A 24728-nucleotide genomic window follows, 5' to 3' on the forward strand; every position below is an offset into this window, starting at 1 on the left:
CCAGCGGGTTACTCATAAACCCGGAGGAGGGGTAGGAGGCGGCACTCGTGCACTCCCCGGACCAGTGGCCGGGAGCTCAGAGGCCCGCCGAAGACCGAGGGTCTAGGGAAGGTCTGCAAATACGGAGAGCGGAAGAGTGTTAAGGACAACAGACGGAACCGGAAAGGCCCCTAAATCCCCTGGCGTGTATTAGGGAGCGTCTGCAAAGACCGCGGAGGGAATCCAGGGGTCATCTAAAAAGTTGCCCAAGCAGCTAAAGGGTGGTCTAGAAAGGGTAGCCCTTCGGAAACAAGGCTTCCGGAAGCTAAACGCGGAAGGGAGGGTGTGGAGGACTGGATCCCCATCTGTGACGTGAACACACTCCAAAGGCTCCGGTCACCCTTTAGGGCAAAACCGACTGAAGCTGCAGCCAGCAAAAAAAAAGAAGGCTGAAGCCGGGGGGAGGGGGAAGGGAAGGAAAAAAAGAGGCCCTTAGAGATCGTCTGGAAATTGCGAAGCCAAAAGAACTTGAGGGGCCGACAGCAAATCGTATCCTTCGCTAAAGACACCTCCAGCTAGCGAACCACCAATTTCTTTTGTAAGCCCCGCCCCTCACCCATTTAGCGTAGTTCCGCTGTCTCTGATTCAGGAAGCCGCCGGTTCTCCACTTACTCCTCCCAACTGGGAGCGACCGCCCCTCCTCGGTCCGGCGCTTTCTCCTCCCCTCCTGTCCCTCACGCACTTTCTCCCGCCCACCTGTCAATCACCGCGCTCAGCTGTCCAGTTAGCGGGCCAAGGGGGCGGGGCCGTCAGGGGCAACGCGTGACGTCTGCAGTCCTCCGGCCGGGAAGCCAGGAGATGCATGACGAAGGAGGCGCGTGACGGAGGAGCGGTTGGCCAGCGCTGCGGCCTCCGTCGGTGTAAACAAGGCCTCGCGCCGCTGCAGGTCCGGCGACCGCTCCTGGCTGGTGGGTGGTCTCGCGCGGGGCAGTAACCGCCAGCTTCAGTGGGAGGGGCTTCTCGGCTTCCTCCCTGCCTCCCCCACTTGGCGTACACACCCCCGGCACACCACGTGGGCGTGAAGCGAGAAAGGAGGGGTTGTTAGGCCGAATTCTAACCTCATTGGTTGTCGCTGCTGCCGGCTTTCGCAAAGGAGCGCTTTGATTGGTCGGTAAGGGGGGCGTCGGGGGGTCTCAGAGCCCTAAGGCTTCTGATTGGTTAGATAAGATAAGCTAATGAGGCGCTTTCTTCCGCGAGGGTTTTGATTGGTCGGCCGGAGAGGTTACCTGGGAATTCACCCACCCACCCCTCCAGGGACTTTGATAGGTGAGTTTGAGGTAGAAAACTGAGAAATTCCTCTTCAAAGGATTCTCATTGGTGAGCTAGGGTAGCGCCCTAGGCTTCACTCTCTGATTTCTTTCGCTTCACAGGATTGGGGAAGGTTTGTGTTCCTGAAGCCTTGGGAGTTGTCACAGGCTACAGAGAAGGGATTTCAGTCCGTAGGAGGGGTAGCCCTCCTAGAGATAGCTCCCGCTTTATCTCGGGAGACCCTGGTGTTTCTAGAGCAGGCTTTGCTTTCACCAAACCCAAGGAGGTGACAGGAGGAGACCCTGCACAGGACCTAATGATGTTGTGACCAGAAGATGGGATCACGAAACAGCAGCAGTGCAGGAACTGGGTCCGGAGACCCCTCCGAGGGCTTGCCCCGAAGAGGGGCTAGCCTGCGTCGGAGCGAGGAAGAAGAAGAGGAGGATGAAGATGTGGATCTGGCCCAGGTACTGGCCTATCTCCTCCGCAGGTAACTTACCCTCCGATGTGTCCCCACCAGGGACCACCACAGTCCCTCCTTGATCCCAACTCCAGGAAGGGAAGTTATAGAAGATAGGGAATGGGATTAGCCCAGACCAGCTGTTCTGTTTGAGTTTCCCTTCTGGACACTCATGCCACTCAGCTCAATACCCAGGGGCCTCTCTAGCTAAGACTACACAAGTGTAATCTATTTCCCAAGTAAGTAAAAAAATAAAAACGTTACCCTGATGGAAAAGGCATGATGTAGGGGGTAAAGAGAAGAGCTGGGGAGGTGGGTGTTGAACTTTGGAGAATTTATCGACATGTGATATGAGACCATGTGGAAGTACTTGAAAAACAAGTTTAAATTAACCTAACTCTAACCCTGTTCTTGAGGAAAGTGACCACGATCCGTAATGACTGGAGAGGTGTGCCACTTGGCTCTGTTTCTCAGCTGTGGCTCCTTGGGGAGAAGACAAGCCTGGGGATCCCTTCAGAATACTGTGTTCTATGCTGGACTCCCCAGGCAGAGGCTCCGAAGGAAATGCTTTCAGAATTTTTGAGTCTCTAGGAGGTCACCTGAGTAGGTCTGTCGACCTCCATGGAATGTTGGGCTTCCCTGCTCCTGCTGTTAGCGTGAAGATTCATTTCCTAACGTGTCTTATAGGAGACTGAAAATAACAGCCAAGGTCTAGTCAGCCTCCAACTTCAAAATGGGGACAGTATGAGGGTTTGAGTAGCAGGTGGTCTAAGAGCTGGGTAGCCATTGCCTCTGAATGTGGTTGGTTTGGGGAAGGGATCCTCCCTTTTATCATGGGCATCTCTCCACAGAGGCCAAGTGAGGTTGGTGCAGGGCGGAGGTGCAGCAAATTTACAACTCATCCAGGCCCTCTCGGACTCAGAGGAAGAGCATGACAGTGCCTGGGATGGTCGTCTCGGGGACCGATACAACCCACCTGGTAAGAGGAAAGGCAGACTGAGACCCTAACATCGGAAGACTTTCATTAGAAACCGTTTTTCTAAAATTTTTTTGCAAGAACCACAGGTTGAAAGAAGATGAGAATAATTCAAGGAATGAGGGAGTCTTTGCAGCCCCAGTCTGTTCAGCCACATCGGGTGGGCTGGAGCACAGTTCTGGGGCTGGAAGACCTAGGGTGGAACTTTTCCTTGGTACTCACAGTGGATGCAACCCCTGACACCCGGGAGCTGGAATGCAATGAGATCAAGACCCAAGTGGAATTGGCCACAGGGCGGCTGGGGCTTAGGCGGGCAACCCAGGAGCACACCTTTCCTCAGATGCTGCACCAGGTAGGCCTTTCCACCTCCAACCAGCCTGGCAGCAGGCCTCTCGAGGTAGCCAGAAGCTCTGCCTGCCCCCAAGGAGAGGGAAGTAAACCTTCCAAGGAAGCCTCATGTGCCAGAGCTGGAGAGTTCTTAGCCAGCCTGCATGAGAGTTTGGTGGGACTTACTAGTGTGTGTGGTGTCCATTTCTGTAGCAAGAGCAATATCTTCGGAAGAGGGGGCTTGGTGCGGCTGAAGTGGCCCTCTGTTTCTGCTAGCAATATTCCCCAATCCCTTCCTTTAGAGAGAACGGGGCCTCTGCCACCGGGGAAGCTTCTCCCTTGGAGAACGGTCTCGAATGATGTCTCAGTGAGTATGGGGCTTGGTGGAGAGACTCTTAAGGGCCAGATAGCTCTTATCCCCTAAACGTTGAAGGGACAGGTGTTAGAGGGTCCTCAGGGATATTAAAGTTAGGTCGAATGGGGTCTCCTTGAGAGGAGACAAACTGGAAAAAGTGTAGAAATTGAAAGGACGATTGAATGAATGAAAGAGAAGGGATCGTACCCCAAGCCAAAAGGGGAGTCCGCCCTTGTACTCACAGCCAGCTCTGTTAGGACTCTGCTAACCGGGACGTTCCTCATCCTCAGCTCCCTTTCCCTTCACTTTCCCTCTGCCAGCTTCTTGCCCAATGATCTGGGCTTCACCGATACCTACTCTCAGAAGGCTTTCTGCGGCATCTACAGCAAAGATGGTCAGATCTTCATGTCTGCTTGCCAAGGTACCACACCCTGGTCCCACGAAGTGCCCCGGAACAAGGAACATACCCCCTGAGGCTAGAAAGCCCCAGACCCAGGGAATTCAGACTCTGGGTTAGGGATGCTTAGCCAGAACACGTTTCCCATGATCAAGGGAAGATTCCACAGATGTACAGAGGAAGCGAGGGCAGATCTAGAGAGGATGCAAGGAGGGGGTTCCCTAATTCTGCCCGATCCCCACTTACCCAGACCAGACGATCCGACTGTATGACTGCCGGTATGGCCGCTTTCATAAATTCAAGAGCATCAAGGCCCGGGACGTAGGCTGGAGCGTCCTGGATGTGGCCTTCACCCCTGATGGGAACCACTTCCTGTACTCCAGCTGGTCTGATTACAGTGAGTATGCCCCAGACTTCCACTGGCTCTCCAGCCCAGGACCCAAGGTCTCCAAATGCCCATGTCCTCTGTGCCCGGACTCCACGCCTTCTCCCGGGAAGTTCACCCCCAGGGTCTGACGTCCTTGCCCTTTGTTCCGTCTCCTGCCTCGCTTCACTTCCACCCTCCTTCCCCCAGCCCTGAAAGATCTCTCGTTTCTCTTGCCTCTCTTAGTTCATATCTGCAACATCTACGGGGAGGGAGACACGCACACGGCCCTGGACCTAAGGTACTGGCTTCCCTCCTTGGGCAGACTCATCAGAAGCTTCTCAAGGAAGGCTCTCCAGGAGCAAATCTCTTGAACCGGAAACTCCTGCTTAGAGGGAAAAGTTCACTGGTTGCAAGGGTCTCTGTGTGGATTCCTGGGAGGGAAGCACCCATCCTTGTCAGCCAGAGGACCAGGGTAAAATAGATGGTTGCAGAATTATTTCGGGGTTCTCACAGAGGTGATCCACATTCTGGGACGTGTTGGCAGGACTTCTTTTTCCCCTCAGAAGTACGCCTTACAGCCCTCGTCAGATTCCGTGTAGATTAACAGAGGCTGAGGGAGGTCCACTTAACCCAGCTCCCTCTCTGCTCTTTTCAGGCCAGACGAGCGTCGCTTTGCAGTCTTTTCCATCGCTGTCTCCTCCGATGGACGGGAAGTGCTAGGAGGGTGAGTATGGGAGGGGATGTAGCCCGTCTATCGGTGAGCTAGGAGTTCTCCCGGAGACCAGCTGTGCTCTCGTGGAGACTACTGCTCTGCTATCCAGGCAGCTGTGGAGAACAGCCAGTGCTTTTCCAAGGTTAGCATTTACGAGCTGTTTCACCTCTTGCTCACTGTTTCCCCGGCATGAGTTGGAAGGTCTCAAACCTCCTTGCAAACATAGCTAATTTTTCTCCCACCTCCTGTGTAAAAAGAGACCAGGGCTTGCCCTTCAGCGGGACTTTGCGGCAGGGACTCTCCAGAGCATACGTAGCGCTGGTCCTCTCAGTTCTGGCTCCAGGACCCTCTGTATCCCTTCCCTTTCAGGGCCAATGATGGCTGCCTGTATGTCTTTGATCGAGAACAGAACCGGCGCACCCTTCAGGTATTGCTCCTGAGACTGAGAGCCTCTGCCTCCTGGTCTGTGGCCTATTAGAAGACCTAGAGAGAGAGGTCCTAGGTATTCTGGCTTCCTGCTTCCCTAGATTGAGTCCCATGAGGATGATGTGAATGCGGTGGCCTTTGCTGACATAAGCTCCCAGATCCTGTTCTCTGGGGGTGATGATGCCATCTGCAAAGTGTGGGATCGACGCACCATGCGGGAGGATGACCCCAAGCCTGTGGGTGCACTGGCTGGACACCAGGATGGCATCACCTTCATTGACAGCAAGGTGGGCAGGGAAGCAGACCTGTATGGCCAGGTTACAGTCTGTCCAGGAGCATGTCAAAGGGGACGGGTGTGGGAACTCCCCAAGGCTCCTTTTTGGTTCAGGTTTGCAAGAGCTGGAGTTTAGGGAAGGGGCTTAAGCCAAGAAACATGAGATCCTTCTGCATTCACCAGTCCTCAAGGAACAGGGCACAGCTTTCTGTAGAAGGAAAGACAGTTAAGCCAGGATAGAACAGGAGGCCCAGCCAGTGCCCTGGGCAAAGAAGGGGAAACCTAGCCAGGGGGTGGCTTCTATGGTAGAAAACCAGTGGTGAGCTCTCCTGAATGAAGAGAAGAAAGAGGCAAGCTAAGTCAATGGACTGGCATTCTCACCCCTCACCTGGAGAAGCAGACCTAGACGGACAGACAGCAGAGTTTGCAAGCTCTGACACCTTGTTATCCATCCGGGGATTCACAGGGTGATGCCCGCTATCTCATCTCCAACTCCAAAGACCAGACCATCAAGCTCTGGGACATCCGACGCTTTTCCAGCCGGGAAGGCATGGAGGCCTCACGGCAGGCTGCCACACAGCAAAACTGGGACTACCGCTGGCAGCAGGTGCCCAAAAAAGGTGAGTGGAGAAGGTAGAACCTGAGATCTGGAGAGTAAAGAGTCAGGGGTGGCAGTTCAAGTATCTAACTCCTGGTAAGGCCCGGCATGGGCACAGTGGACGTGACTGTAGCCTGGGGCCCTCCCCCCACCCACCCTTGCCAGGCCTTAACTCTTTGTTTGTCAAACGGTGGGGAGAGGTGGGGGTTCCCAGGGCTGGCAGCTGGGGATCACTCAGAACCAACCAAGACTAAAGTATTCCAGTATCTTCACAACCAGCAGAGCTGTCCTGGTGAGTATTAGGTGGGGAGAGAGCCATCCATTGGGGGTTGAAAAGGTGGTCGTCGGTGAGCATCGATCTTTGCTTAGGACTGATTGTACAGCAGAGTCCAGGCTCCCTAACCAAGGGCTCTCCGTGCATCCCTGCCCAGCCTGGCGGAAACTGAAGCTCCCAGGGGACAGTTCCTTGATGACCTACCGGGGCCACGGGGTGCTGCACACCCTTATCCGCTGCCGCTTCTCCCCCACCCATAGCACCGGCCAGCAGTTCATCTACAGCGGCTGCTCTACGGGCAAAGTGGTCGGTAAGGATCGTGGGAAAACAGGGGGCCTTGGAAAGGCAGGAATGTTTCTTTGGCATTTCACCTGTAACCACCAGTGGCCACCTTAAAAATCCCAGTGGTAACTACATGTGAAATTTAATTTAGCTTGGAGCAGGTTAGGCTTCAACAGAGAAATAGAAAACCTTATATTCATCAGCATTTTAAATTAAGAAAGGGAACATAGAATTCTGGTCAGTAAATATAGTAGATTGCCAGAAATATCCTCAGTTCTGTTTTGTAGCCAGTCAAGGGAAAAAAGAGATTGCAGATGAAAGGTGCAGGGACAGGGGACAGGGACAAAAAGACAGCAGCTCGGAGTAAAGGACGTCAGCCACGAAAGCAGGAAGAGTGTACAGAAGGACCCCCAAAGACACCCACAGCCGTCAGGAGCCTAAGCCAGTGCCGTATCAGGGAGGCACTCGGATAGAGCCCCACTCGGAGGGAGAGAAAGATGCAAGCCCGTCCGGTTGAGGAAGAGCAGATTCGGATGTCTACGCAGACAGCCCACTGCTCACTTTTGCTGTGCCTTCCATGTCTTGTGGGTTTCTTAGAACACTGCTGTAAAGAGCTTTAAAACCACATTGCATTTTCTGAAGCTGTGACCCTGTGACATTCAGCTAAGGGCCAGGGAGAGTCACCCAAGCTCCGCTAGACCACACACCCACGCCGAGGCAGGGAAAAGGGAAAAGAAACCGAGGCATTAGAGCATCCGCTGGTGTGGGCTTTGCTCCCCTGCGAAAGCGGGGCAGTTGCCCGAGAGGCAGGACGCAGTGCGGCTCAGGAACCGTGCGGGGCGCTTAGAAGGTACCCTGACCGCCCCTCTCCACTCTGGCCTTCCCCGGACAGTGTACGACCTCCTCAGCGGCCACATCGTGAAGAAGCTGACCAACCACAAGGCCTGTGTGCGGGACGTCAGTTGGCATCCCTTTGAGGAAAAGATCGTCAGCAGTTCGGTGAGGTTGCAAGGGTCGGGGGGTGGGGGGACCAGTGCGGTGGGGCAGCACCCCTGACTACTTGCCGCCTTCTGCCCCGCAGTGGGACGGGAACCTGCGTCTGTGGCAGTACCGCCAGGCTGAGTACTTCCAGGATGACCGGCCAGAGTCTGAGGAACCACGTAGTGCCCCTGTCCCCGTGCCCCACCCCTCTACAGCCTTTTCCTCACCCCAGTAGATCTGATCTCCAGCCCCGTACACGGGCGAGCCTCTGGCAAGCTCTCTGCCTCTTCCTGCCTTTCTCCCTTCTGGGAGGTCTCTGGGGGATCACTGGCATTGGATGGGGAGACACACAGGCGCAGGCTTTGGGGCCCTCGCTGAGCCCTGGAAGATCCTCCCCAAGGGGCAGAGTGGTCTCCTCGTGTGCTCACACCAGCTGGCTTGGCTCTCTATCTCTGGCCAGAGTCCAGCAGGACTGCCATTATCTGAGGTGTGGCCCTTGTCAGCAGGAGAACTGTCCCGAGTGTTTTTAATCATGTGTGGATGTTAAGTGTTAGCTTCTAGAGTAGATGCCTGGGGTCAGGTCTGAACTGAGCTGTCAGCCGGGCCCATTGCCCTGGCCTTTGTGTTGAGGATTAGACTGGCCAATCAGAAGGCCAGGCATCCTGGCCATTCTTCCAGAGGTCCTGAAGGCTAGAGCTCTAGCCTTTTTGGGGAGGGTGGGACGAGTAAGGCGTGTCCTCAGCACCCTCCTGGGGTGGGAATTATGTTTTCTCCCTCTCTGTCTGGGTCTTCCGGGTGGGACAGGCTGTGGTGTGAGAGGCTCCATGTGGCCCCACACAGGGCAGGCCCTCCCTTCCCAGACTGTTCCATCATGCTGGAGGCCAGCAGCTTCAAGGAGGGCTGTTGAAGTAGGACTCCTTCGTCCTCTCACTGGCTTTGGCTCCCTCAATAAATTCTCTGTGGGAACCTGGCTCAGTGTCTGTCTCTGTCTCCCTCTTTTTCTTATCTGAGGTCTTTTATCCTCTCACTTCAAGAAAGTAGTTTTGACAAAGCCTTCAGATATGCTTCTCTATGGGAAAAAATACTCCTTTGATGCCCCCAAGATGAAGAGAAATACCAAAATCATTTGTTAACTGGGCTCTGCAACAGACAGCTCCCTCACTGAACTCAGAAACTTGCAGCAAGTAGAAATCGAGATAGCAGGAAGTAAGCGTGTTTTAGATTAGAGCCTGGAATACCCACATTTGGCCTTGGAGCTGGTTCCGTCTAGGAGAAGAAGTAGCCCAGAGCCAGAGAGAGCCTGGTGGGCACTGATGCTGGGCCCCATATTCACAGCCACGGTTTGTACAGGTGAGGAAGTGGCAGCATGCACAGGTCAGGGGACATGCCCCAGAGCAAAGCCATGGTATGGTCAGGAGGGGAGTTGGTTGGGCTTCACGCCCAGCTCTGATCGATCTGTCCCCGTGACATTTCATTATCCCTAACTCAATTTTCAACCTAGGATGCACACCTCCAGGGGCTCTCAAAGACACAGCCGGGGGTAAAAGGGACACCTGTTTCACAGCAAAACAGGTAGTTGTGAAAGAGTAGATTGTCCGGCTGCCCAGCCTACGTGTGTTCTCTTTCCTCTGACTGCTCTGCCTCATGGGAAACTATCATGCCAGTCTCCCTTCCCATCAGCCCGCCTCATTCCCCTTCTGCCTTTAACCCAGGGATGCCGCCTGTCTCACCCAGAACCTCCAGGGTGCCAAAATTAGAAGCAAATTAAAATTATCAGTATCCTCAAAGCCTCCTTTATATATTTTTTAAGATTTTTATTTATTTATTTGTCGGAGAGAGCACAAGCAGGGGGTGAAGCAGGGAAGGGGAGAAGCAGACTCCTTGCTGGGCAAGGAGCCCGATGCAGGACTCGGTCCCAGGATCCTGGGATCATGACCTGAGCCAAAGGCAGACACTTAACTGACTGAGCCACCCAGGCGCCCCTCAAAGCCTCCTTTAATCAAGGCCGCAACGACCACCCATTCTTATTAAGAGATGCATTTCCAATACAATTTGTGTTTATTATTAATTATCACAATGTGTGAAATCTTTGCTATACTAATTATACATTTTGTACTACTAACAATTACTATGAGAACTCTATCCAGAAGAAAAATCTTTTAACTTCTAGGGCCTTATGATCACAGGAAATAATTAAAAAGTAAGTTTCAGGGACTCCTGGGTGGCTCAGTCAATTAAGCGGCCAACTTTGGTTTTGGCTCAGGTCGTGATCTCCCAGGGAGTCTGCTTGGGATTCTCTCCCTCTTCCTCTGCCCCTCTCCCTGCTTGTGTGCTAAGATAAATGGGTAAATCGTTAGAAAAAAAATTAAGTCAAATTATATACATTTTTTTGGCAGAGAAGTGTGATCGATAAAAGACTTTCAGGCATAAAAACATAGTAGGATAAATTCCTTGGGGGAAGTCTAATAGAAATATAATTTCTGACTATTAAGATCTTGTCACAAAAAAAAAAAACAAAAAAACAAAAAAAGATCTTGTCACATGTTTTTTAAATGGAAAATGGAAAGATATATAATCACTGTAGTGTTTAGATTCCATTTGGTATATTTAAAAGAATGAGAGAGAGAGAGAGAGAGAGATAATGCATTGGAAATCATGTCCTGTGCAACTATTTAAAATTACAATGAAAAATTTTTTGTTGGGGACCTGGGTGGCTCAGTCGGTTGAGTTTCTGCCTTCGGCTCGGGTCATGATCCCAGGGTCCTGGGATCCTGGGGTCCTGGGATCCAGCCTGCTCAGCAGGGAGTCTGCTTCTCCCTCTCCCTCTGCCCTTCCCCTCACTCATGCTCACTCTCTCTCTCTCTCTCAAATAAATGAATACAATCTTCAAAAGATTTTTTTGTCAACCTAAGAATGTGGAAGGTTCTATAGGTCTTCCTGTTAGGGTCCGTGAACACGAGCTATGTGAAGTACGGGCTTTAGGACCCGGAAGGAATCTAACTGATGAACCCATCTTGATCAGTTTCTGGATGTGGGCACTGAGGACCAAGGAGGACTAGTGGACCTTCCCAGAGTCACACAGCTCAGAACCTAGGTGTACTTGCTTGCTCATTCCTTTCACTATTTCGTGGGCCTCCACTGTGCTCTGAAATGCCACTACCAGTTCTGAGGAATGAGGAAGGATGACAAAAAACGATCTCAGAACAGTTATTAAATAGCAGGGATATCCCTTGGGCAGGTTACTCTCCTTGTGGCTTCTTGTGGCTCCAGCCCTGGGGGTCAGGCTGGGAGGCCAATGTGGGATTTAGGACCCAGGGTAACTGGTTGGAGGACACAACCTAAGGTTTTGATGGGCTCTAAGCTGGGGATTTTCCTTGTAGGGTCTCCCCCACTCCCAGCCTAATCTTGGGGGTCCTGAAAGTCCAGCCTGGGCCACCACCATCTCTCATACAGTACACCTTCCACAGGACACGTGAATTTCATCTGTTGGCCGTCATGATAACCAAACCAAAGAATGGTCCCATCTTAGATCTGTTGTCTTGTGCATTGCATAACCACCATGGTTTACGTAGGGCTGGACTAGCCACTCAGAGTCCCTCACACCAGACAGGGGCTGGGGCTGGGGCAAGCCTTAGGGTCATGGTCATGGTGCATAAAGGCTACCCCAGCTGGTGTGCCTCCCCAGCCTGACGTGGACATGGTGCCGTGCACAGCCATCTTATGCATCTTGCAGCAGTGGGCTCTTATGCTCAGAATTTAGGAGAGGGGCTGGACCACACTGATGATGAGGCAGACACAGATTTTTTTTTTTTTTTTAATGATTTCCAAGGTTTGGTTAGTTTGAATCTTCATGACCCCTGATTTCCCTGCGGAGCACACATGGTGATGTTGGGGTGGGGTGGGGGGCACTGGCTGACCAGACAGACGGGCAGACCCAGAGAGGCTGTGGACAAAACACTGAACAGCAGGCCTGGCCCTCCGACAAGAACTAGAACGTGGTTGGAGCTGAGGACACAGGGCTCACAGGAAGGACACAGGCCACTGTCAGGACACACATCCAAAGCTAGGACCCTGCTGACGTGGCAGCCCTCCGCCCTGGCCCCTTACTGCCCCCCGCCCCTCTCCCCCGCCTGCCAGCTGCCAACAGGGCTCTGCCCTGTGTCTGCCACACCTGTCACTGCCTGTCCTTGTCCAGGGGGGGCCCCATCAGCCCCTCCTCAGCTGCCCAGCAGAGCAAACAGTTAGTGGGGAGGGGAGGGAACATGGAGCGGGGGCCGGCGGTGGGGGCAGGGCTGGGGGCCCGAACCCAGGCACTGCTGGGCTGCCTGGTCAGGGTGCTCCTCTGGGTGGCCTCTGCCTTGCTATACTTTGGAAGTGAACAGACCGCCCGCCTCCTGGGCAGCCCCTGTTTACGGCGCCTCTACCATGCCTGGTTGGCAGCAGTGGTCATCTTTGGGCCCCTTCTGCAGTTCCATGTCAACCCTCGGACTATCTTCGCCAGCCACGGCAACTTCTTCAACATGTGAGTCCCCAGGAGGCTGTGGGCGCCGGCTCCCTGCGCTCTGCGATCCCAGCTCCCTCATCCGGGCTTCTGTCCTCCTGCCAGTCTGGAGGCTAAAAATAGGCTAGGAGGTTGAGGAGAAATTGGGAGGAGGGGGAGGGGAAGAGAGTCGTGGGGTCCAGGGGAAATCAGGAGCAGGGCTGAAGAGGAAATATGGCTCCTAGAAGGCTGAGTGGGCCTCCAAGGAGACGGCAAAGTTTAAGTGGATGCGGAGGAGGGGGGAGGAAACAGAACCAGTGATGATATGCAGGACGGGGGACAGGGCACTGATGGGAACATAGATGGGGTGGAAGATGGGGCAGAGGGGGTCTCAGTAGCTAGCCTCCCTTCTTCTGTGTCCACAGAAAGTTTGTGAATTCGGCATGGGGCTGGACATGCACCTTCCTGGGGGGCTTCGTGCTGCTGGTGGTGTTCCTGGCTACGCGCCGTGTGGCAGTGACCGCCCGGCACCTGAGCCGGCTGGTGGTGGGGGCGGCAGTGTGGCGGGGGGGCCGGCCGGGCCTTCCTGCTCATCGAGGACCTGACTGGCTCCTGCTTCGAGCCTCTGCCCCAGGGCCTGCTGCTCCACGAGCTTCCTGACCGCCGCAGCTGCCTGGCAGCCGGCCACCAGTGGCGGGGCTACACGGTCTCCTCCCACACCTTCCTGCTCACCTTCTGCTGCCTGCTCATGGCCGAGGAAGCCGCAGTGTTCGCCAAGTATCTGGCCCACGGGCTGCCAGCCGGGGCCCCCCTGCGCCTCGTCTTCCTGCTCAACGTGCTGCTGCTGGGCCTCTGGAACTTCTTGCTGCTCTGTACCGTCATCTATTTCCACCAGTACACCCACAAGGTGGTGGGTGCCGCAGTGGGCACCTTTGCCTGGTATCTCACCTATGGCAGCTGGTATCATCAGCCCTGGTCTCCAGGGAGCCCGGGCCACGGTCTCTTCCCTCGGCCCCACCCCAGCCGCAAGCATAACTGAAAGAAATAAAGGCAAATCAGGCCTAGCTCGGGCTCTGCTTGTCATTTGGTTGGGGTACTCAGAAAGGGTGGGAAGCGTAAGAAGGGAGTCAGGCAGTCTCTCGCGAGTTCCTCAGCCATTCCTTGCCATTAGCGACCTTGAACGTCCTTCCTTGTGCTTGCTCTCCTCCTCTGTCCTTTCAAGTCTCCCAGTCCTTGCAGACTTCAAGCTCTCTGGAGGGCTTGGATGTCAAGGAATGGCAATGCTAGGGCAGGGTGCCCTTAGGTAGGGGCAGCGTTCCCGCTGAACAGGGGCTTTGTCTCCAGCCTGGTTGATTTGTTCCTTCTGCCTCCTTCACCGAATCCCCCCTTCCGCCTTCCTTAAGGGCCTGCCTGTCTGGGCATATTTACTTAGCAGGTATTTATGGAGCCAAGCATAGTTCCATGCCTTGTGAATAAGAAAGACAGGGTTTGTGCTGTTTGGGGCTGAAGGGTTAACGGGGGAGGCAGATGATAAACTCACAAATAACAGCAAACACTTCTCTTGGGCTTACTACGCGTCAGGCAGAGTTCTAAGTGTCTCTGAGCTCTTCATATAAACCAAGACATTTAGTCCTCATAACAACAACACTATCAGGTGGGTTTGGTAGTGTTCCTATTGTACAGTTGTGAAAATTGAGGCACAGAGGTTAAGTGACTTGTTCACAGCTAGTAGATATCAAAGCCAGGATTATAAACCCAAGCAACAGGGGTCCATTGTCTGTGCTCAAACCGAGAACCAGCAGCTACAGCCCTCCTGTGGCCAGATTTTGTGTGGCCTGAGAGTTAAGAAAGATTTTTACATTTTAAATGATTGATTGGGGGAAAAAAAAAAGAATATATCATGGTATGTGAGAATTACACAGAATTCAAATTCTAGTGTCCACAGATAAAGTTTTATTGGAACCTAGCCCTGCTAGCCTAAAATATTTACTATCTGGCCTTTTAGAGAAAAACTTTGCCAACCCCTGGTCTACACACACTATCCCCCCCCCCCCCCAAATAAACTGGCTAATATCAGAGAGCTTCAGTGCTATGAATGTACTAAAACAGGCTGGTTTGTAAATAGAGACTTGTCGGGGAGGTACTTTATAAAGGATCATGGAGAGAGTTCCCTCTGGAGAGCCGACATTTGAGCTGAGGGCAGGGAAAGGGTATGTCAGGCAAAGGGACCTGAGGCAGGAGTGACTGACACCTGACACAACGGGTTTAAGCAACAATGGGAGGTCCAGCTATTTGCAAGTGTAAAGAAAGGGGAAAAGCCCAGGAAAGTGAAGTTGGGGCAGAACAGGTGCCAGGCAGGCCAGGCAAGCCTTCTGGGCCAGGAAAGCCCTTTAGATTTCATTCTAAGGTCAACAGGAAAGTGAGAAAGAGCTTTAAGCCAGAGAGAGGTCTGTGTGGAGCCTATAGAGGGGTGTAGGGTCAGGAGGGAGCTGACCCGGGTTTGGGTTGAAGTGATGACAGCGTCTGAATGTCAACGCAATGCCCAGACGATGTCCGTGGAGCCAGAGCTAGGGAAGAGAGGCCAGAAAAGATGGAAGAGCGCCACGTAAGGCTTATCACCGTCCCAGGCCAAGCGGGGACAGGAGAGAACCAGAGGAGTCCAGAGGCAGGGAGGTGGGAGGCGGGCACTGGCTGGGTGGCCGACCTATGGGCTCCGGGAGGCGGGGAGGGGGGCCCGCGGTGCGTGGCGAGGCGAGGCGTGGAAAGAAGTGTGTGTGGTGAGGGTAGTGGCAGTAGGCTGGGGGACCAAAGGCGGGAAGTGAGGAGGCGGGGAGGGAGGGGCTGGGCTGGGTCTGGCCGCCCGGCGGAGGAAACAGTGGCAGCACTCCTCTCGGCCTCCAGGGGGAGCCCGGCCGCGGTTGCCGCTTTCCGCCCGCTCCTCTCCGGGCCTGGCCCCGCCCCCTCCAGTACCTCCGCTCCCGGACTACCCAGGAAGGCCGTGCGGGTGGCGAGCGCTGCTTTCGCTTTCCCTTCCCCGTGCACACTCCGCTTTTGGTGCGGCGCTAGGTCCCCCACCCCGGCCATGGCCACGCTCAGGGTCCAGCCTGAAGCCCAAGCCAAGGTGAGCGCTGCGGGTTCGAGGAAGGGCCCATTAGGGAGGCGTGGCTCCGAAAGGCTGCAGGCGTCCGTGACCCGCCCCCCAGCCCCCGTCGCGAGTCGGGGTCGCGGTGGATCGGAGCCCGTGTGAGCCTCAGTGCTAGGTGCACCTGTGCTCTGGCCGGGGGAGACAGGCGAGGTCCGCCTGCCGGGAGAGGCTAGGCGGTCGAGGTTCAGCGGGGTGCGGTGAAGCGGAGAGCTGGCGTGCAGGGAAAGTCCGCTGGCGTGGGGCCCCGGGCCACACACAGGCAGGGTGCCGGAGCTGCCTGCCACCTCATGGCCTTTCCCACGGGAGGGCCCCTGGCCCACTCCACAGCGTACGCTGTCCCTGCCCCAGTCGCAGAGGCTCTTACACCCCTCCTTGTACAGCCCAGGAGACCCGAGGGATCTGTTCTCACTTGGATCATTTGCCCTTCACCGCCAGCAATGTTCTCATCCCCCACATCCAGACCCAGGGTCTTCACCCTCCCCAACCCCACGGGATGCAGTCCACCTTACCCCAGGTCAGGCCCTACACAACGCTAAGGGAACGGTCCTCATATGAACTGGCTGTAAAGCCAGGTGTGTGAAGGGCTGCCTGTGTCCCACAGGTGGACGTGTTCCGGGAAGACCTGTGTACCAAGGTAAGACCTGCCCCAGCAGCACCCCACCCCTACCTAACTCCCACTGCTCAACCCTTCCTTGCTGGGCAGTGTCAGCCCTGCTGCACTGCCCGGAACAGCCTTTGATTCTGACCCCCATCTTCCCCCATCCCCACCTCACACACAGACAGAAAACCTGCTGGGGAGCTACTTCCCCAAGAAGATTTCTGAGTTGGATGCATTTTTAAAGGTACTGGGGGCTGCAGAAAGCTAGAGAGTAGGGGTCGAGGGGGGAGTCTGGGGAGCCATGAGAGCGAGGTGAGAGGGATGCCCTTGCCTCCAGCCCTCCTCCCACCCTGCACCAGGAGCCGGCTCTCAACGAAGCCAACCTGAGCAATCTGAAGGCACCGCTGGACATCCCGGTGCCTGATCCAGTCAAGGAGAAAGAGAAAGAGGAACGAAAGAAACAGCAGGAGGCAAGCTGGGAAGAGCTGGGAGGAGGGACCCAACCATGGGAAAAATCAACCTTAGGCCTGACTCCCAAGAGCCCCTCTCTCCCTGCAGAAGGAAGACAAAGATGAAAAGAAGAAAGGGGAAGACGAAGACAAAGGTACCACCATGAAGAGACTTGAGTCTCACCTCCCAGGAGCTCTTCGCTAGGGATTCCTCTTCCCTACCCTCACACAGTCCCAGCCTGGTGACTGACCTGTTACCCACTACCTAGGTCCTCCCTGTGGCCCAGTGAATTGCAATGAGAAGATTGTAGTCCTCCTCCAGCGTCTAAAGCCTGAGATCAAGGATGTCATTGAGCAGCTCAACCTGGTGAGCCCTCCCACTTCCACCCCCAGGCTTCAGATCTAACCCTTTGTCCTCCTTGGTCCCTGCCAGGTAGGGCTTAGCAGCGGCCAGGTCTTAGCAGGAGAGAACAGAGCAAATGACGCCAGAAATGTAGGCCCTGGGACTTAGGACAGACTTGGCACACGTCCCCTGACCGTGGGCAGGGAAGCAGAGGACAGGAACCTGGGAATTCGGTTGGGAGCTGATATGGCTTTGATGCCTTTCCCTCCTCCCAGGTCACCACCTGGTTGCAGCTGCAGATACCGCGGATTGAGGATGGGAACAATTTTGGAGTGGCTGTCCAGGTGAGAGCACTCCCCCACTCCTCTGCCCTCCTTGCTGCTCCAGTCCCTGCTGCTCTCCACTTTCCCCCTTGCATTCTCTCCCCAGGAGAAGGTGTTTGAGCTGATGACCACCCTTCACACCAAGCTGGAAGGCTTCCACACTCAAATCTCCAAGTGAGTGACTGCCCACTTGCACGTGCACGCACACCCTGCCTTTGCCTTGGACAGGGGCCTGGGCTCCCTCTTCCTTCTCCCACTCCATACCCTTCTACTTCCTACAGGTATTTCTCTGAGCGGGGCGATGCTGTGACCAAAGCAGCCAAGCAGCCCCACGTGGTAGGTGAGGCGCAAGTCAGGGTGCATGGTGGGGGAAGGACCATCTGAAGTCAGGCCTGACCCAGGTCTCCCACAGGGTGATTATCGGCAGCTGGTGCACGAGCTGGATGAGGCAGAGTACCGGGACATCCGGTTGATGGTCATGGAGATCCGCAACGCTTACGTGAGGAAGGGGGGGGCAGCTTTCCCAGGCCACCTACTCCCCGACCCTGCAGGCTGGGGGTGAAGGGTCACAGAGCTTAGCCTCTCCATAAGGCTAGAAATGGGGCACAGGCGCCACCGGGGGCCTGTGGCTGATCCCCACTCTTCTCTGGCCCTGTAGGCTGTGTTATATGACATCATCTTGAAGAATTTCGAGAAGCTCAAGAAGCCCAGGGGAGAAACAAAAGGAATGATCTATTGAGAGCCTCCTCTCATTCTGTAATGGGTCCAGCAGAGACCATCCTGTCTTTTACAGAGGACTCCAGACTTTCCCCAACTTCAGCCTGTTGAGGTTTCTCCCTCCCCTTGCCTCCCAGGCACAATAAACAGTCATACCATTGTCCTTCAACCCAAGTCTCTTTATTGGATCCTAACCATTCCCCTCCCACCCACCCAGCCCTGGCTCAGGTATTTCCATGGGTGGGACCAACCCATTGGGTGATTTGGGTGTTCAGCTGCTGGTTGGTCCAGTCCTGTCGGATGTCGTCAAGGTGGCAGTCAAAGTCCACAAGATGCTGGTGGGCCCGGCCCTCCAGCAGAGCTCCCACCATCTGCCGTGACTCTTCCCAGTCCCTCCACATCACTCTGAAATAATAACCCCCGTGGAGGTCAAACTCAGCAGGCAGTGGGCCCAGACACTTGGCAGAGGTTAGCGTCTAGAGAAGGACCCTTGGGGCAAGATCAAGGACAGAGGAGGCCCAGAAGCTGTGGGCTTCCAAGAATTGGTGGAGGGAGTGGGGCACTCACAAGTTCTTGTCCTTGGGGACCCAACGGAGACCATGGTTTTCCAGGACGATGACGGGGGGCACATGAGGCTGAGGCACCAGTTTCTGATTATCCAACTGTGTGGACAAGGAAGGGCTGGTGAGGGTTTCAAGGATCCCCTGTCCTACTTTCTCACCAGCTCCCCACCCTGAAATCCAAACCTCACCATAATAAGGACTGCTCCAGGGAAGAATTCTGCAATCCGCCCAGCGATTTTCAAGGCCAGGGGCCCAGCACTGTGTAGAGGGAAGATGAGAGGAGTGAGGAGCTGACCATGGTAGACCCTGTCCATCTGAGCTGGACCTCCCAGGTCTCCTAAATGATGCCACAGCAGTGGCCTTTCCCTGTAGGGGGTCTGGGGGGTTAGGCCTGCTTGAAGCTTCATACACAACTGCTTAATGCTTGAGTGCAGTGGAAAACAGGTGCTCAGACTACTGGTCAAGGTGGAGATCAAAGGTGGTCTTTCGGGAGGGTAATTTGGCATAACCACCCAAATATAAACAGTATGTTATACATATGTTGACCCAGAAATTCTACTCATAAAGAATTTACAGATAACTGGACAGTGTCTGTATTAACAAAAAAGGGGAAACGATCTCAATGTTTAAGGCATTACATAAATCATGGTACATCCATACTCATACTATAGAGCTGTTAGAATAAGGTAAATCTTGGTGTAGAGATGGAAAGATGGCACATATTTACTAAGTGAGGAGAGAAAAGCAAATTACAAAACTGTCTATAATTTGATTCAGATACATGATTAATATGTAAACAGATAACTTTTTCTGTACATAAGGAAATTTCTTTTTTCCCCCAGAGTTGTTGGTTGGGCATCCTCTGTGTTCTTTCAGCACTTGGCGGGGGTCACCTCAGTTACAACCAGGTGTCAGCTTGTTATTGATACACAACTATGCTCCCCACCCCCATCACAGCTCCTCCAGGGAGCTCCTTCATATTTCTATACTCCAGTACCCAGCCTAGTGCCTGGTGGATATAGTCCCAGTTCCTAAGCCACTTGACGAAGGAAAGACGGAAGGAATGACCAAGAGTTCTCTTGATCCCCCATCCCATAACCCTTAGCCTTCTGCCTCTGGCCACTCCACTCACCTCTGGTCGTCCAGAGCTGCATTGGCATGATAGTACCCAGCCACTACCAGACCGGCCTGCGCGCCCCACACATCCACCTGCCGTGGGAAAGGGGCCATCAGAAACTCAATCGTGCCGCCCGCCCTGTAGGTGCGCACTGCTGCCGAGAGGCCGGGGATGGGCTTGGGCTAGGGGTGTTAGGGGGTTTCGCGGTGGTCGGTGGGCGTCCAGCGGCGGCACCTGGTTGAGGGCGACCTCCAGCATGACGGACAGGGCCAGGTGGCTGTGGAACAGGGGCACACAGTCGGTGAGACACAGACATTCTCCCGACCGCGGCGCGGGCGCCAGCAACAGCCCGTTGACGGCGGCGTGCGGGTACCGGGCGGCGTGCAGGCACATCTTCACGTAGGCCCGGGCCGAGATCTCCACCTCCCCCATGGCGAGCCGGGCCCCAGCTCGCGTCCGCGAAGCTCCCTCCCTTGCGCCTTCCTTCGCTCTTCCCTCTGCCCCCTCACTTAGATTCGGCAGTGACGCTGACTCGGCTCGAAGGCAGCCCGCCGGCTCCGGGGGACCTGGGTCCCGGCGCCGGGCCCCCACCTGGCCCAGAACGCGCACGGTCCGGATTGCATGCTGCAGCGCGGAGCTCCGCCTCCACCCGCCCCCCAGCGGGCGGTCGCAGATCCTAGCGGGTCTGGGGGACTCCCGGCCGGCTGCGGGAGGCTGCACCCGCTTCTGGAGTCCCGCCCACGTGGTGCTCTTTGATAGGCTTAAAGGTTCTTATTTTGCCCAATCATCGGCCGCGCCCAAACCTTGCCCCGCCTTTGTCTCCCGCGAACTGGAAAGAACCCACAACTGAAAACTAAAGAGAACTGCCCGCAAGCTGATTGGCTAGGCTACTCGACTTCGCCCCAGGATTGCAGGATGGCTTCGTCTGATACCTGTGCCGCCCGCCCCCGCAGGCCCAGCAAAGCCAGCAGGGTGGAGAGCGCGCCCCGTGTCGGGTGTCCCAGAGCGCTCATCTCCGAACCTGGGCACGAAGCGGACTGCCCTGCTTCTACTATGGAATGACTGGATTTGTACTCTAGGCCAGCTCCGTCACTGTTGAGCCCTCTTACCCTTGCCACTACAGGATATCTGGCCCTTGGTTTCCCTAATGTAGTCTCTGCAGAAATAAAGGCGGCAATTGGCTGAAGGAGGGGGAAAGAGGACCAAAAAAAATGTATAAACCCTTCCTTCCCTTAATGTCCTGCGGTATAATTTCCTTCAACATAATGCCTTGAAGGCGTTTTTTTCCCCTGTCAGCTCTTGAGAAGGAGTCCCACCATTCACCTATAATTCTCCCAGGGAAACCTCACTCCCTCTCCAGGCTTGCACTGAGCTGATGGTGAATGTTGTTCTTTCTTCTCTCCCTGATCTCAGCCCCAAAGCTTTTTACTTGCTCAGCTTTCAGTCCAAAGCCTAATTATTCCTATAAGGGGTCTTTGCAAATGCCACTTCTTCCAGGAAGCACTCACGAGCCCCCCAGATGTTTGAAATAATCTTGTGAAATTCCCAAACACAGGCTATCTATATGGCTGTCAGGACATGTCACAATTTCCACCCTGTTCTTTAGGATGACTTCTTAAGAACAGGATGGGTTTCCCATTCATCTTTGGCATCATGGCATCCCCTCTTTTTCCTGCCACCACATTCACATTCAGTGTCTGGACATAGGTGGCAATCAAAAAATGCCTTCTGAATGAATGACACACACCAGAGGTAATTCACACAAAACATAGGTCATTTGTTGTTGTTATCATTATTATTATTATTTTATTTTTTTGGCCCTCGACTAGTACATAGATGGCTTCTCTTCACCCTTTGGGTTGATAATTTTCTCTAAGTTGCTGCTGATGATATGATAAAGCTCAGCCTGGAAGAAGGCCAGAAGGGTGGCAGTCAGGTTCTTGGCTTCTCCCCTGTCCCCCTCAACCATCTCCCCTAGGGGCTTACTCCACACTCACATAGAAGGCCCTCAGGTCCAGCACCATGGCCCTGAGCTCCCCATAGGCTGCCTCATCTCGCTCATGCACCAGGGCCCGGTAATCCATCTGGGATGTGGGAGGCAAAGCTGAGTCAGCCCCATGGGAGGTTGGGACATTAATCTGGTTTCCTCATATAGGGAATAGGTAACTTGAGGATGAGCCCCGTCTCAGCACCAAGAAATGGAATCCCACAGGATCAAGCAGAGAAAGGGGTCAAGGTTTTTGAAGCCCAGATCAGTTTTTCTAGCCAATCCTCTTGGCTTAATATTTTCCACATTGGGAAAGTCAGAAAACAGACAAGGAAGACCTCTAGGCCCTCTTCCTTGCCCCCGCCCAGCCAGCCTCAGCTAAAAGCCTGGTGACTATCTACTCACTACATGAGTCTCCTTAGAGGCCTTGGCCACAGCATCCCCGCGTTCTGAGAAGTACCTGCCAAAAACAAGGGGATAAACCCAGGAACAGGTAGTGAAAGAGAGATACTCCCTCAGACCCTTCCCAGAGAACCCCCCCCCCCCGTCCCCATCATCCTGATGGGACTGTCTAGCTTTGGGATTCCCAAAGAAATGTCCCTGCAGCTCCCCACCCCCCGTGCCAGCCCTCCAGCTGCCCTCACTTGGAAATGGTTGTCTGGAAGGCTTCTACTTTGGTCTTGACTGCATTTACCCTCTCCAGCACCTTCTCCTGTGATTAAAAAAAGAAGAAGAAAAAGAGATGGGAGGCAAAAAAACACTTCATCTCCTCCTCCCTTCACCCACCATCTTCCTCCTCCTCCCAGGTCATGTCTAGTTCCTATCTCTCACTCCCCAAGCCTCTCCGTGCTCTCAATGTCTTCATACACCCTTTTCTTACCTGGATTGCCACCCCAAAGTCATTTCCATCCTCAATCTTGGGGATCAGGTGCTGTATCCATGTGATCACCTAAATTAAGATCATGTAGGAATCATTCGACAAACTTACTGGGTTTTTCCTTTTACTGCCACTTCCTAATAATAGCTACATTTAATTGAGGACTTATCACATGCCAGACAATGTGCTGTATGTATATTTCATTTAATCTTCAAAGCAGTTTTTCCAGATACATATTCTTACTGTACCCTCTCAATAGAAGAAAAAACTGAGTCACAGAGTGTCCAAGAAACTTACTTAAGGTGATCAGTGAGGTAAGTGATAGAGTCAGGATCTGAGCCCAACCAGTCTCTAGGGCCCAAGCTCTTCAACCACTCCCAACAGCACAACACCTGCACTGTGTACCTGGTACAGAGGTGGGTTCTGACACTGTGGAGGGGGATACAGCACTGTCTCTGATTACAGGGACACCACTGTGATATCAGAAGTCTAGCAGAATGAGAACACAAGTTATCTAACCCCAAAGTACAGAGAAAGTTTCCTGTGTCCGAAATAGGTCCTTGAATGAAGGACTTGCATCTCTGAAGGAGAGTAGGGCCGGGCCTGGCTTGTCTTCTCCCAGTTCCCAGGCTTACCAGAATGCATTTTTCTTTGAGAGTCCAGACTTCTGGCTTAACCAGGGCAAGTAGGGCGAGAACCTTCTCATTTCCAGGGAGAAAGCCACACTTGGGAACTGTGAAAAAGAAGGCATTCAGGCCCCTTCTCATCCAGCAGGCAATGTGACTTTTCCTCTTCCCCAGCCACCCCTTCCTCTCTTACCTTCTTTCTTTTCCTGCTTATCCGTTTCCATCTAAGGTAAAAAGGGGGACAGAAGCTTTACAAAAGTCTTGGAGGTTGGAGGGCCATCATCTCCACCTAGTTTAAGGTCTGAGCCCTGCACCCCGAGTGCCTCACCTCATCATCCTTGGGTGGGGGGTCTGGGATGGGGATGTCCAGTGGGGCCCGGAGAGAGGTCAGGTCAGCCACGTTGAGGGAGTCCTCCTGCACAGAGCTCACTGTCAGCAGCTGCCCTACCTAGTCCCCTCATTCTGAGTCACAGCCTTCCCTCCACACAGTCCACCCAACCTTCTGCCTAGACTCAGGCCTCATGCCATCCTAACGTTTCCAGTCCACCACTCGTAACTGTTCTCTGCATGCTGAGCCCAGTTGTTAACTAGAGGGGGTGGGTGGAGAGGAGAGAGGCCGTGGGATGGGGGGGCAGGGGCCCATACCACTCACTTGCAAGAGCTGATTCAGGTGTATGATTTTCTGTGGCAAGAAACTGTAGAGGAACTCCTCCGCCTGTGGGTTACATTGCAGGGGTGGGGCATCTCAGAAGACGCTCCAGAGGTGTCTGAGAAGTAGGACTGGAAGAGCCCTTGTAAATCATTGACTCCAATACTTACAAATAAGGAAACTGAAGCCACGACAAGTGAAGGGACTTGCCCAAGCTGGGAGGTGGCAGAACCAAGGTTAGGACTTTGGGGCCACAGCTTTTCCCCCCACACCAAAAGAAGGGAGAGGAAGCAGCAGAGTGGAGAGAATATTAAGAGGAGTCAAATTAAAGGTTGAGATCAGTAATTAGGAGCCTTCGGTGAAGGTTTGATAAGGGAAGTAGGGCCCAGGGTGGGTTTGGGGGTCACTCTGAGAGGTTGCAGCCCTCAAGTACTGGTCTAAGATTCTGGTCAAATCGCTTGAATCTAAAAGACTTACCTCCTGGAAAAGATTTTGCCTGAAGACATCCACCTGCACAGAGAGCAGTACCCGGATGTCGGTTAAGGGTCTCAGTTGTCAAGAGTAAGATCCCACCCACAAAGGGATACCCTCCAACTTGGCTCAGGCCTTTCCTACCACAAGCCAGATTTCCCTGGAAGCTCAGGCTCAGTGCAGAGACTGGCCAAGAGCGCAGGAATCTGGGAATGCCCCGGCAGAAGTGAAAGCACTAAGGAGAGGTTGGGGGAGTTCTCTGGCACGGCCTTGGTCCCCTGGAGTACCCAGCCTGGCTTCCAGCCAGGAGGGCTCCCCGGCCCTTTCTTGGCCTCCCGATCCCCCATTACCTGTTTGCGGGCTTCCCCGCTCAGGCGCACCCCACAAGGTTTGGCCATGCTGCTCCAGTTGCAAGATCTCCGGTCCCCCGGCTCGCCGCCTGGCCTTTCGCTTTCACTCCCCACGTCCAGGCCCGCCCCCCTCAGCCCCGCCCCCTTCCTTCTTTTCCCCCTCCCTCTGGCAGGCGGCAAACCGTAGGCAGCCCCTCAGTCATTCTCGGCCTGCTGTGACTAGTAGAGGCGGTGCGGACTCGGTCACAAGCCCAGGGGCTGTCCGAGGGAGGGGCTACGATAAAAGCGGGACCGCGGCAACCGTACGGGGGCAGTCC

General features: G+C 54.3%; 5 protein-coding genes across 7 annotated transcripts; 3 read left to right on the plus strand and 2 right to left on the minus strand.

Annotated features, from left to right (window-relative positions):
* Positions 1-787: 787 nt before the first annotated feature.
* On the plus strand, positions 788-8096 carry DCAF11 (DDB1 and CUL4 associated factor 11). Of its 2 annotated transcripts, none has more exons than XM_045802697.2 (15): positions 788-925; positions 1571-1777; positions 2599-2726; positions 2948-3075; positions 3353-3417; positions 3726-3826; positions 4053-4199; positions 4413-4467; positions 4825-4893; positions 5251-5308; positions 5409-5594; positions 6048-6201; positions 6611-6763; positions 7628-7734; positions 7817-8096. In XM_045802697.2, the coding sequence occupies exons 2-15, from the start codon at positions 1623-1625 to the stop codon at positions 7949-7951; spliced, it is 1641 nt and encodes a 546-aa protein (XP_045658653.2). In that variant the 5' UTR covers positions 788-925; positions 1571-1622; the 3' UTR covers positions 7952-8096. The 2 variants fall into 2 exon arrangements, with proteins under 2 accessions (XP_045658653.2, XP_045658651.2); XM_045802695.2 differs by having other exon boundaries at positions 792-947; positions 1571-1754.
* A 3850-nt stretch (positions 8097-11946) lies between these two features.
* On the plus strand, positions 11947-13260 carry FITM1 (fat storage inducing transmembrane protein 1). Its single transcript, XM_045802694.2, is given in 3 exon segments — positions 11947-12238; positions 12622-12763; positions 12765-13260. Coding segments are annotated over 3 exon segments (873 nt in total). The 5' UTR covers positions 11947-11978; the 3' UTR covers positions 13236-13260.
* Positions 13261-15245: 1985 nt separating this feature from the next.
* On the plus strand, positions 15246-17940 carry PSME1 (proteasome activator subunit 1). Its single transcript, XM_045802688.2, has 11 exons — positions 15246-15317; positions 15943-15975; positions 16121-16183; positions 16299-16409; positions 16498-16543; positions 16658-16755; positions 17007-17075; positions 17161-17228; positions 17336-17390; positions 17467-17553; positions 17713-17940. The coding sequence occupies exons 1-11, from the start codon at positions 15279-15281 to the stop codon at positions 17791-17793; spliced, it is 750 nt and encodes a 249-aa protein (XP_045658644.1). The 5' UTR covers positions 15246-15278; the 3' UTR covers positions 17794-17940.
* Positions 17941-17962: 22 nt separating this feature from the next.
* Positions 17963-20182, minus strand: EMC9 (ER membrane protein complex subunit 9). Of its 2 annotated transcripts, XM_045802691.2 has the most exons (6): positions 20043-20161; positions 19686-19728; positions 19467-19543; positions 18523-18592; positions 18339-18433; positions 17963-18176 (listed from the first exon to the last, which is right to left on the minus strand). In XM_045802691.2, the coding sequence occupies exons 1-6, from the start codon at positions 20072-20074 to the stop codon at positions 17996-17998; spliced, it is 498 nt and encodes a 165-aa protein (XP_045658647.1). In that variant the 5' UTR covers positions 20075-20161; the 3' UTR covers positions 17963-17995. The 2 variants fall into 2 exon arrangements, with proteins under 2 accessions (XP_045658647.1, XP_045658646.1); XM_045802690.2 differs by having other exon boundaries at positions 19686-20182.
* Positions 20183-21227: 1045 nt separating this feature from the next.
* PSME2 (proteasome activator subunit 2) lies at positions 21228-24567 on the minus strand. The gene is made up of 11 exons (XM_045802689.2): positions 24412-24567; positions 24068-24100; positions 23594-23656; positions 23270-23356; positions 23135-23165; positions 22951-23048; positions 22319-22387; positions 22083-22150; positions 21844-21898; positions 21449-21535; positions 21228-21357 (listed from the first exon to the last, which is right to left on the minus strand). The coding sequence occupies exons 1-11, from the start codon at positions 24457-24459 to the stop codon at positions 21277-21279; spliced, it is 720 nt and encodes a 239-aa protein (XP_045658645.1). The 5' UTR covers positions 24460-24567; the 3' UTR covers positions 21228-21276.
* Between the last annotated feature and the right edge of the window lie 161 nt (positions 24568-24728).

Source organism: Ursus americanus, chromosome 35, assembly GCF_024610735.1.
Source record: "Ursus americanus isolate L20-20 chromosome 35, mUrsAme1.1.p, whole genome shotgun sequence".
In the NCBI taxonomy this organism is placed as follows: domain Eukaryota; kingdom Metazoa; phylum Chordata; class Mammalia; order Carnivora; family Ursidae; genus Ursus; species Ursus americanus.